A 13,031-nucleotide genomic window follows, 5' to 3' on the forward strand; every position below is an offset into this window, starting at 1 on the left:
TGGGAATGGAAAAGACAGGCTTACATATGGCAGCGGAGGTGCTCCTGCCCAGCAGAATTCAGGGGGGCTGCATCACTGGTGGGGCTGTGTCACTGGTGGGGCTGTAAGGAAGGAGTCTCAAGAGGGAGGCAGGGAGAGGAATAAATTCTTTGGTAAAAAACTACTAGGTTTTGAGAGAACTAGGAACAGACTGCAGCTTGTCTTTGAAGGAGATTTGGGTTTTCTTGGGAGAAGTCAGGGGGTCTTTTCTTTGGGAAAAGAACCTGAAGGGTTTTGGAGATGCTTGCTAATAAACAAGACACATGAAGAACCACAGCCTGCTCTTTCTTTTTTTTTTTTTTTTCTCTCTGTCCTATCTCTATTTCCATCCTATCCTTCTAACACAGTACCCTCTTAGTCCCCTCTCTAGTTTTTTGGTTATTTCTCTATTCACCCTTACAAAGGTTTTACACTGAGAAGCAGGAGACGGGGGGGAAAGGGAGTGGAAAATATGTGTGTTGTCACTTTTCATGACATTGCAGCACATAAAAATAAAAAATAGTGACTACGAACATGAACATACTACTTTGCCTACTACTATTTTTCTTTCTTCCTGTAACATGTTAATACATACCAACGTTACTGAACGTTAAAACATGGAAGAAAACATGGGTAGATCTTAATAGTTTTATTATTATCCCTGTCATGGTTTAACCCCAGCCAGCAACTAAACACCACGCAGCTGCTCACTCACTCCCCCCCACCCAGTGGGATGGGGGAGAAGATCGGGAAAAGAAGTAAAACTCGTGGGTTGAGATAAGAACAGTTTAATAGAACAGAAAAGAAGAAACTAATAATGATAATGATAATACTAATAAAATGACAACAGCAATAATGGAAGGATTGGAATGTACAAATGATGCGCAGTGCAATTGCTCACCACCTGCTGATCGACACCCAGCTAGTCCCCGAGCAGCGATTCCCCCCCCGCCCCCGCTTCCCAGTTCCTATACTGGATGGGACGTCCCATGGTATGGAATACCCTGTTGGTATCAGGTGCCCTGGCTGTGTCCTGTGCCAGCTTCTTGTGCCCCTCCAGCTTTCTCGCTGGCTGGGCATGAGAAGCTGAAAAATCCCTGACATTAGTCTAAACACTACTTAGCAACAACTGAAAACATCAGCATTACCAACATTCTTCGCATACTGAACTCAAAACATAGCACTGAACCAGCTACTAGGAAGACAGTTAACTCTATCCCAGCTGAAACCAGGACAATCCCACACAGTTAAAACTCTTGCATGAAAAATGACTTTAGAAACCTGATCATTTTGTCAGTGTCACAAATCAGTGTATTAACTGGACACTACATTTGCGAAGTGCCCTTATGAATGCAAACAAGATGTGTCTGGTAGATTAACAAAGGACCACACACCTGTTTCTCATGCAAAATTCCTTTCTAATACTGTCACAGAACCATACTGAGAGAGAGTTTTGGCAGATGGCATTACAAGTCAAATAAAGAAAAATAAACTTCTGAATTCATACATATTTCCTTGTCATTCAAATGCCAAGGGATTTTTTAACATAATGTTTAAAGTACAGAGTTACTCAATTTGAGTGTCCTCGTAAATATAACTAATGCATAATGATGAATAAGTTATGACAAGAAGTTTCAGAAAGCAATTACATGCAACTAAAGCAGCTTTTTATCTATTGTGCAACAAAGCAAAAAGTAATAAAAGATGGAACTTTCAGAGTTCTCACCCTCAACACGGCAGTGAAGCCACTGAGGAGACAAAACCAGATTCTAGTCTTATTTCACTAGTATAAATCAAGAATTGCTGCCTCAGCAGCTGCAGTGTTAACCTGAATTCTCCACAGTGCAATGTAATCTCCCTCATCAATTGTATTGATTTATCTATTTCATCAAGTACTATTTAAACAAATAACGTATCTGCATTACATATATCCAGCTACTCTTCAGAACTGTGAAAACATATTGTTAAAAAGCATGGTAGTCATGGAAACGGATCATGTAGGAAGTACCTTGAGGAGGATTCTTCTATCTGATTGCATACAACATCATTGGCCACTTGGAAATAAAATATAGAAATGTAAGATGTCTTGTACTTGATCAGAGCACTAGTTTGTTTAATCTGCTTTGAGATTTCCATCCAAGGCCAGTATCTGAAGCTTCTAAGGTAGTTGCAGCTCATCACAAATAAATAATGTACCTGTGCAATTTTGCAGTCTGGGCAGGATAGTTTTTTATTTGTGGACCACCCACAGATAATCAGTTCATTGTGAGCATACAAAGTACATCTTAGATGGTTTTTTTCTGTTATCAGTGTAGATGCTACATTTTCCCATCTCTTTTTATAATATGTCTATCCATTTGCCTCACTGGCCTGTCACATAAAGTCAAGTAATTGCCATTTGGTGTAATAACAAGGCAGAAAAACAAAAAAAACAGGAAGCGTTATGCTATGTGCTTTATTTTGAAACATTGGCTTGAGACTCTCAAGGCCCAGTGAGACAAATGAAGTCATGAAGCAAATGTTTTCTAATGTCAATTGAAATTTTAATTAAAGTTTAGTGCTGTTATTTTAAAAATCAGCCAGAAACAAGGTAAAACAACCTGTTCGACCAGGAAAGACAGTTAGGGGAGATGAGGAAAAGGGATTGTCCTCTGTGTAGAGGAACAGCTTGGATGTACGGAGCTCTCCTATGGGATGGATGGATGCCTGGTGGAGAGTCTGTGGGTCAGGATCAGAGGAGAGGCTCGTAAGGGAGACCATGGTGGGTTGTTCTTACAGACACCCTGATCAGGGTGAGGAAGCCTTCCTTAAACAACTCAAGGAAGTCTCTGATCGCAGGTTCTGACTTTCATGGGGGACTTGAACCTCCCTGACATCTGCTAAATGGACAGCAAGGCAGAAGACAAGCAGGCAACAAGATTTCTGGCAGTTTTCAGGGATAACTTCTTGATACAGGTACCAGATGAGCCAATGAGGGGTGACCTTATAGCTGGACCTGCCATGAACTAACAGCAAGAACTAGTGGAAGATGTGATAATCAATGGCAGCTTTGGCTATAGCAGCCATGAAGTAGTGAAGTTCAAGAGGCTGTGGCAGAGGAGCTCAGGACATTGGCAGGTGTCAGGCCCTGACAATGTCCCTGATGAAATCATGAAGCGAGTCCTCTGAGAACACATTTCTGGACACAAGAAGGAGAAGGTGGTGACTGGGAACAGCCAGTGTGTATTTACGCAGTGCAAATCATGCCTGACCAACTTGATTGCTATGCTAAAATGACTGGATCTGTGGACGAAGCAAAAGCAGCGGATGTCATTTACCTTGACTTTTGCAAGATTTTTTGCACTGTCTCCCACAATATTAGTGTATCACATTTAGGGCATTAAAAATCTGGATGGATGGAGAACTGTACAGGTAAATAACTGGTTGGGTGATGAGGCTCAGAGGGTAGTGGTTAATGGGTCATACTACACCTGAATGCTTATGCAAGAGGAGTACTGCAGGGGTTTATAGCGGAGTCTGTCCTATTTGACACCTTTATGTACAGTCTGAAGGAGGCAACAAAGTCAACTTTGGGGGAGACACCAGGGGGACCAGTCAACATGGTCATGGGCCAGGCTGCCTTTGAGGGACCTAGCCAGGCTGGAGGAACAGGCCAGCAGAAACCTTGCAAAATTCAACAAGGACAAATGTAAAGTCCTGCACGTGGGCAGGAAGAAATTCTCGTGACAGTACAGGTTGGGAACTGACTTGTCAGACCACATCTGTAATACTGCATCCAGTTTTGGGACCCCCAATACACGATAAACTGGAATGATGCATGGGAGCAAGTTTAGCAGAGGGCCACCAAGATGGTCAGGGGCAGGGGCACTTGCTCTGTGAGGAAAGGCTGAGGGTAATCCCGTTTCCCCTTTAGTAAAGTTTGGCACTGAAAGTAACATTAAAATGTGTCATTTGGGTTTGTTACAGAGTAATAGGCTTTTTTTCTTTATTATACCAAAGGTTGAGGTGAACAGCTAGCTAAAATACGTTGAAGCTTATGTATGAATCTGAGATACTAGTAACAGAATACCTAGCTGCCTCCCATAAGGTCTAGTCTGCACTATTAGTAGCTACATACTTTTATGGGTCTTTTAAGGTCAGTAGCCAAACTGAAGGGTTTAGGTTATATAATGACAGTAAATTCAATAACTCCATAAATTCACAGGGTATGTTGTTAAACATTTAACAGCAAAGGAAGTCATATAAATAAATGAAGAGACTGAAAAGCAAATAGAAGAAAAGCCTAACTTCATGACATCAGGCAGTTACTAGGTAGAAAACACTGGTTTGTAACAAGGCTGAATTGATACAGTCAGTAATGAGGTACAAGCACTGAAAGATTTGAACATCCAAAAGATCAAAAAGAATGTTTCTTTTCAGTCTGTTTTCTTCAAAGTCTAAAGAATATAGCACAAAAAAAAAGCTGTGTTAATAAAATGAGTTTCAAAGGCAGAATCTTCCACATTGGAGCTGTACGTGGCATGCAGCAAATCTGCTGAACTCCAGGAATACAAATTGATAATGCAGTGCTCTGTTAATGTACTTGGAGCTCCTTTTCTGCTGATAAAATGAGTGTGCCGGTGCCGGTCCCTTTTATGTGCATGTGTGAACTTTGAAGCAGCCAGCGGTGCCGTCGCAGCTCCTCGGCACGCGTGCGCGTAACTGCTGGGGCACGTGCTGATCTTCTCCGGCAGGTTTGCCTCCTGCACCAAGAGTCATCCTGAAGTGGCTTTACTCCTAGCAGTGCCCACGGCAGCTAGTTTAAAGCTAGGAGCTGCGAGCATAAGAGTTTCAGTGACTCTGTTTAGATGTACCTTTTGTTTGATTAAAAATGAGATAATGTGTAATTAACACAGAATTCAGAAATTAACCTAAGCTATTCTTGGAAGCTAAGGCACATAGCTGTTTAATTATTCCATGGAAGCCTGGATGCATTCATATCCAGTCTCCTGGGCAAGAACTTGTAGCTAAAAAATGACATTTTTCAGCATTTCCTAGTGGTCTCTATTTCCCCAGCAAAACACTAGTCACTTTAGTGGGAATTGTGAGATCAACAAGAAGCTGGTTTAAGCTTCTGTCTCCCCAAACTTTCTGTAATACAAACCAAGTACCCAGCACAAATAACACAGGAGTAAGAACAGAGAACAAGACAAATGGATAACATGATTTGATGAAAAAAATTTAAAATTTTAATAATAACTATTTTTCAGTAAGTATTTCTGCTTTCCTTAAATCTATTATTTCTAAATACATGGAAAACAGGATTTTTTAGTTTGTTTGGAATCTTTTAACAGAAACTCTAAGCTTTCTCTTGAAAAGGCCCATGTAGAGTACTCTGACCAGCTTCAGCTATTGCCCACTAAACTGTTGAGAACTGAGTTCTTTATCAAGGAAACCATCTCTGGCACTGCCTACATTAACCTAACTAAATTCACAACATATAAGGTATTTTTTCCCCTAATTTGTTTTTAATTGGTTTTTTTTTTCATTTTTACTTGAATTAATAGCTAACAAGCCCTTTGTGAAGTCTTCTTTGATAGTTAAAACACAGTAATTCAGTTGGTATCTTTTCACTGTATTAATGCAAATCTTGATTAGACATTACAGAGTTCTGCATGTCGGAGGAATCAAGTACACCTAATGTTAAAAATATCCCTACCGTTGGCAATACTTCACTTGGTAACAATGCTAGGAGAAAATATTATTGAATTGATAGTAATATTTAGTAATCTACGTTCTGCACAATTAAGGATGTATTGTGTCACAATAAGCTGCACAGAAGGAAGAAGATGCATTTATCACATGTGAATGTTACTTTGACATTTGTTTCCATTGTGCAAGAAGAAATTATGCATAATGTGATTTTATTCATGAGAATAAATTGCACATGAATGGTTTGTGATTACAGACAGAACATAAACAGTCATGATCGTGTGAAATTTGCTGGTATGATAATGGCAGTTGGAGAACACGAGTTTAATTGAAATTGAGCTTACATGGCTTGGCTTGGAGTTGGTAACTTCCTTAAGTTTTCCAGGTCTTCCATGATAGGAGGAGTGAATTTGTTTTTTGCTATGGAAGTGGGGTTGTCCATCCTGCCTTTGTTGTTATTTTCACTAAGACAGTGAACAATTCAACTTGCAATTTTTTTATCTAATTTATTTTCTTGCTCAGCTTTTGATTTGTACACTAGCATCGAGAAGCACATGTTAGTAATTGCATTTTCCAGCTCAGGCAGTGACTTTTGAAACATGGCTAAGTGGAGGAACCTGTTGAGGTAGTATAAAGGATTTTACCATAGCATACACCTGTTGATTTTTTTGTTGTTATTTGCAGCTCCCAGATAGTATGCAGGTAGGTGACCTAGCAGAATTCACACAGGTATGTGGATAGTAGGTTAAATACTGATTTTCAGTGAGCAATGTTATCCTCTCTTTCCTTATGGTAACCTGTAACAGAAGGTTGCAGGAGCAGCAGCGCAACTCCTGTATCTGTTTCATGAATCAGCTGTGCAATGTGGACGTGCACTAATGAAAGCATTCAAACCAGACATCTCCAGCCCTCTGCTCCTGAGGGAGCAGCACAGCATGCCATGAGCAGCATCCTCCCTGGTAATGTGTTTGCTGTGCCTTAGGGTATTGCAGGCAAAGGTTTTTGTGTAAGCTATGCAGTGAGGAACACTGGTTTAGACTTACAGATAAATATTTGCAAAGACTATATCTGTTAAAGAAACTGGAAGAGTCTGCAACTGCATTGGACTGTGGAGCTGCATGGTATTTTGGAACTTTTTACCCAGCTGTTTTGATACCCTCTGTAGTAGGGAACCGACTTGAAAAAAGCAAAACTGAATTTGAAACAGGGAGAAAGAAAAGAGAGGAGAGAAAGCAAGAGGTAAAACAAACACAGGCTGTTGAGTGGAAAGATGCAGGGTTCTTTTGTAAAGTCTCATATATTGGTTAGAAAAGGATTCTTGACCTGTGCCTGGGTGTTAACAAGGCAGGTGAACCAAACTCATGCTGAGTTCCACAGCTTCCACATCCTTATTGACAGCACTTTCAATAACAGCAGGCATTATATTTTCTTTTTCTCTCTCATTCCATATTCTTTTGTACTATACAAATATTTTGATTGCAGCCGATTTAAGAAATATGCTCTCGTCTTTCTTTCCAGCCTGTCAGTAGGGTAGTGACACAATGCTGGCTGTTGTTCTGAAACCTTGAGAGGTTTTTATGACTCTCTTTAACACAGTTACTACTCCACAAACTCCAGAAAAAATAATCTTTGGGTTTGGTAAAATGCTTTTTCATCTTGGCACATTGAGATCCAAAATGTACTCCTTCTTCCATCCCCAGAGAAGGTTAAGTGGCACCATCAAAAAATCATTCTGAAACACAACGGCTTTCAGAAGGCAGAATAAGAGCATTTGGACTATTAGCATAAGGAGGCTATGATGAGAAGGCACTACCACTGATTATTGAAGTGACCTGCTTGAATTCATATTAGTTTTTCCTTTCTTTTTTTCCTTCTTTCTTTCCTTCTTTTTTTCCTTCTTTCTTTCTTTCTTTGAAAATACAAGGGCTTTTGTTACCATTGGTTACTTATAGAAATACAGCTCCTTCTGCATTTAAAAGCTTACCCAGATGCATACTGAGCAAAGTGTCTTAGTATCAGCTGTACCTTTTTGATCTTTTTTTTTGGATGACTGCTGCAGTGTTAGCTAGATGCTGCTTCTCTGGTAGGGGATAAAGCATGAAATGTGAAAACTGGAGCATATATACATCCTATACAGATTATCCAGCACCTTTCCATCCACTCATCGTAACAGCATTGCCAAATGCTGCACAATTACTGATTTTTAAATGGTGATTTTACAAATGTTCCTGAACGGGCTCTCCACTGGATGATAGCAGGAGATCTGTGGGAAAACAATGTTAGATATTGAAGACTGAAAATAAAGGATGGAATTTTTTTTTTTTTTTTTTACTTCTATACACAGAGATCCTCCTGGAGTGAATAGAATTAAAAGACATGGATGGTAGAAGCGTTGAGCTCATGAAAATGAAGACTTCATATATAGCATAGTAACCATAAAACCATTGGTTGCAGAAATTACACATGAACTAGCATGCTAGTGCTATCAAATGAATATCAGAGATTGCTATAATTATAGCTCCCTTCCCAATTCAAATCATGGTGGCCAACAATAATCTCCTTCACAAGTGTTTTATAACAATTCTTTTTTTATAAATGTTTACTGTTCACTCTCATCCCTAATGATCATCACTGGGCACAGTGAAATGAAAAAGAGAAACTGTAATGCCCTCACCACTAATCTGGCAAATGCTTAGCTTCCTATTTTATGGAGCACTAAAGTATTTCTGTCCTGTAATCTTTCATTTCAGTAGTGAAAAATGGAATAGATGCCACTATTTAATGTAATGAAAAATAATCACAGTGAAAGCAAATGTAGCAGAAGATCCTCCTAACAGAAGCTCTGTAGTAAACTACACTCCACTAACCTTATCTGCCATTCTTTTGGGGGGTGCAGGGGGCTTAGGGTTTGTGCTCTAGCAATTCCATTTTACTGGTCAACACAGAATTTTAATTAAACATAGCTTACAGGCTGCATCTCAAATGGAAAAATGAAATTAGAGCATAGCCTTACAAGGAGTTTATATCTATTATGGTACACGAAGGTAATTTTTTATTTCCTTTCTTCTGAACCCATGACTATTTTATGATGTTAAATAATCAGTGGTTCAATCCACGCATTATAAAAGTGGGTTCTCCGTGATATGTCCAATTCATTAAATTTTTACAGACTTTTACACTAGAAGATGGGATTTGCCATTTGCCTTCTCAATAGTTGTGCCAGTTTGTAAATACAGTTATGCATCATTACATCATTACTTTAGGAAAAAATAGGCCAATAGGTTAATAGTAAGTCCTCAAATTATTTCAGATTTCCATAAATATGTAAAATAAAATTTGTCTTCTGCATCTATACACTTTAAAGTGTATATATTTACAGAAGGATAGCTACTTTTAAATTTGGGCAAAACATCTACTTTCTTTTTTTAATTTCATAGTTGAAAAAAACTCCATCTACTAATACACTTTGGGAAAGGGATCTATGCACACATCTGTGTGTGTGTGTGCGTGTGTATGTGTCTGCATGTGTGTTTGTGTGTATTTTTAAGTACATACAGATTTTACCAGTACCTGCCTCACTTTTCTCTAAGGGAGTGTAATTTTAGACGGCCAGATATGAAAGCAACATTAAGTTAATTAGGGGAGGAAAGCCTTGCAAGGTTACATAAAAATAAAATGTACCTATAGTATTTAAACTAATACTTTATATTTATTCTGTGTCACAGGGTTAGGTAAAAGCATCATTTTTTCATAGCAAATAATTGCCTTATTTATCATGCATGCATTGGGAATGAAACTCACTGCAGGGGCAGTACAGGATTTGTCCATCAGCTGCTTTCTTTTTTAATATTTATGGCTTACATTCCACAGTCTTGTCTCAGGATATACAGGACTTTGTGAGAATCATTGTAGGGTCGGTCTCCTATGGAATTTACTGAAGTTCTGGGCAGGTCTGGAAAGAGCAACACCAGGGCTTTCTAATGCTTGGTGACTTGATGATGAGCCAGTGACATACCCTTGCAACAAAGCAGGCCAACAGCCTCCTGGGCTGTAGCTGGCAGAGCATTGCCAGCAGATCAAGGGAGATGATCCTTCCCCTCTGCTCAGCACTGGTGAGACACAGCTGGAGTGCTGGGTCCAGTTCTGGGCTCCCCAACACAAGAGAGACGTGGACATAGAGGAGACAGTCCAGTGAAAGGCCACTGAGGTGATGAGGGGACTGGAGCATCCCTCCTATAAGGAAAGGCTGAGAGAGCTGGGACTGTTTGGCCTGGAGAAGAGAAGGCTCAGGGGGATTTTATCAATCTAAATAAATACCTGAAGGAAGGTGCAAGTAAGATGGAACCAGGCTCTCTTCAATGGTGCCCAGTGACAGGACAGGAGGTAAAGGGTACAAACTGAAATACAGGAAATTCTACTTAAATAAAAGAAGAAACTTCTTCACTATGTGAGTGATCAAACACTTGAAGAAGTTGCCCAGAGAGGTGGTGGAGTCTCCACCCTTGGAGATACTAAAAAGCCAATTGGAGATGGTCCTAAGCAACCTGGTCTAGGTGACCCTGCTTTGAGCGGAGGGGTTAGGCTAGACAATCTCCAGAGGTCCTTTCAAACCTCAACCGTTCTGTCATTTTGTGACCTGCTTAAATACCTTATGCTGCATTTATTCCTATAAAGTGACAGTAACAAAATAGCCCTGACAAAAGCAGTCAGAGCGCAGACTTGTGAAGATTTCAAAGCTAACAATATTCTAAGAGTAATAGGAAAAAATGAATATTGACATTAAGGAAGTCCTTGAGCTTTTCGTTACAAATTTGTGGAGTTCTGCACCGGCCAGTCTTTGGCAGAGGGTTGTATCCTTCATTGCAGTATTGGAAAGGGCTGAGCAGGAACATCCTTTGAGGGCAATGTGACGTGAAGACTACAGCAGTCTAAGCAGGTTCACTCAAGAAAGGATATCGCAGATCTGTTTAAAGGAGAAGTAACAAGCAGAGGTGAAGCAGTTTCTTAACATTGTTGTTTAACTCTTTAATCTCCCTATTGCCAGCCAGGCTTTACTTTCCTATTTGCCTTTTACAGCACACCAATAATTGTCTAGTCACATTGTCAATGAAAAAAAGAAGCTCAAATCATCCAGGAGTACTTCTTTATGACCAGTTTAATGATTCTGTGTTCAGTATGAGCTACATCATTTCTTCTCTGTCTAGTTTGGTACTCATTTTGTCTCCAAAAAGTTACTTCAAAAGTGCAAATGAGTTAGCGAAGGAAAAAAAAGCTGAGATAAGGAATTCCAGAATCAGATTTCCTTGTAGAATGTCAGTACCACTCCCTGTATATTGTGCCATAGTCTTCAAGTGCACAGAAATCAATACCTGTGCATGGTGGGGATGCCCATCCTTTTGTGAGTCTCCTCCATCAAAGTCATCACATCTGGCACTGAGGTTTTTATTCTGTTCATGTCAACTGAGATACTTGTCACATCCATCTGATGCCTTTTAAACACAAGATGAAGTTCTGTTGGCAGTACAATCATTTCTTAAGTGTTCAGTGTGAGTGATAATAAAATATGTATTTATGGATGTACATGGATATATATATGAGAGTTTGCTTGTACATGAACACAGATTGATTTTTATGATCATTAAATTAACATATTTAACATTTTAATTGTTAATACCTGAATGGTTTAGGTATTAACAATTAAATGTCTTCTCTGTTTCTGCAAAATGTAATTATTTTTAAGGCCAGAAGATGCTATAATATCTTATTTTGGTTTGTACTTCCATGTACTACTATATACTCTGATGTCTCTGATATATAACTAAGCTTTGGAACAGGATGCCTTTGGAGGCTGTGGAATTGCCGTCACAGTAAGACAAATAGTACAAACTTCTCAGAAACATTTAGGTATATTTACTGTACTTACATGGCAGAAGGCAAACTCTTTTTGCTCCTTCAAGGCCAACTTTTCCAGGATTCCTAGCAAAGAAAAAAGCTCAAAAAGCAAAGTACTTTTTTTTGTGTGTACCTATTTGGGAAAACAGAATGCCCTCACTTCCTCCGGCAGTGATGTCATACAAGATGTGCTACAGCTGATGGCTGGCACAGCTGTTGGAACAATAAAGTAGTTCAACTAAAACGTGTTGTTCTAGAGACTGAGATCTGTGTTTGCACGCCAATTTTCAACTTACTACTAGTTGTGGCTGCCATGGTATGTGTTCAGGATTTGACATTTGCTTTGGTCACTGTATCTAATTTAACTATCAAGTTATTTCCCTCAATGCCCAGCAAAGATCCACAATTTTGTTACTAGAAATCTTAGCATTCTGTACTGCATTTACTGAGAGAGATAACTCTTTGTTTTTCAGAGCTTCCATATGGCTGGGAGAAAATTGATGATCCCATATATGGCACTTATTATGTTGAGTAAGTTCCCATGTTCAATATTAAGTTTCTGATTACTTGACATGTTAAACTGAAGGTATACCAGGAATTCTCAGTCACCACTACAGCTACTGTGTCCAAATATATTCAGTGTGTCTTAAATCAGTGACTCAGGCATTCAGTCATTCTCTTTCTCCAGGGTCTGATTTCATGGTATCATTCCAGATGATACTTGTACAAAGATCATATTCATTAAAGAAATATTATATTTTCTATGTAAGGCTTGGATATCTAGTGAGGTAAAGATCTTGTTAATCAATAAATAGAGCAAAGCATAATCATTTTAGCTCAGTTAAGGTCCTTTTCTGGGTAGTCCTTCCTTGCTGCCGATCAGATGTTTACACTGTACCAGAAGGTGGGTTATTTATATGCTGCATATAAAATTTTAGGGATGTTGTGGGGGTTTTTTGTACTTAAAAGTGCAGCTGAAAATAAGAGAATATAAATTTCTATTTTCACAGCGCAATCCTTGCTTCCATTTTTTTCAGATTTTATTTTAGTTATGAAGCAAGAAAAAAAGATTCTTACTCCTCTGTGCAAAGGGCAACAGAAAGCTTTTGTTTGAAGTACTAGGTAGAACGTGTTCTGGCCAGTTCCTACATAAAATAAGTAAATCAGAGAGATTATTTTCTCTGCTTTTTAGCTTAACGCAGTGAGTGAGACTTATGCAAAGTGAATCTAGATTCAAAGTTGTGATACCTGTTCAGCGTGGTCAGTTGTCACTCTGCTGTCTGCACAAAGTATATGGCAGAGGAGGGAGAAAGCCACTCCCCGTCACTGTGCAGACAGTGCTTTGAAAGACTGAGAAAGATCTATCCATTAGTTCCTTTTATTAAAGAAGAGAGATCTTTAGAGAAGATGACCCCGGCCTAAAAATCTCA

The 13,031-nt window shown here is 39.2% G+C and overlaps 1 protein-coding gene across 17 annotated transcripts in view; it reads left to right on the forward strand.

Annotated features, from left to right (window-relative positions):
- The window catches only part of MAGI2 (membrane associated guanylate kinase, WW and PDZ domain containing 2), a 765,356-nt gene that overhangs the window by 592,154 nt on the left and 160,171 nt on the right, over positions 1 to 13,031 (forward strand). For all 17 annotated transcript variants that reach the window (XM_030013670.1, XM_030013669.1, XM_030013660.2 and 14 more), the window contains one exon: positions 12,075 to 12,132. In XM_030013670.1, the coding sequence (XP_029869530.1) occupies positions 12,075 to 12,132 (58 nt within the window). The remainder of the gene's footprint in view (positions 1 to 12,074; positions 12,133 to 13,031) is intronic.

Source organism: Aquila chrysaetos, chromosome 5 (genome assembly GCF_900496995.4).
Source record: "Aquila chrysaetos chrysaetos chromosome 5, bAquChr1.4, whole genome shotgun sequence".
NCBI classification, from domain to species: Eukaryota; Metazoa; Chordata; class Aves; order Accipitriformes; family Accipitridae; genus Aquila; species Aquila chrysaetos.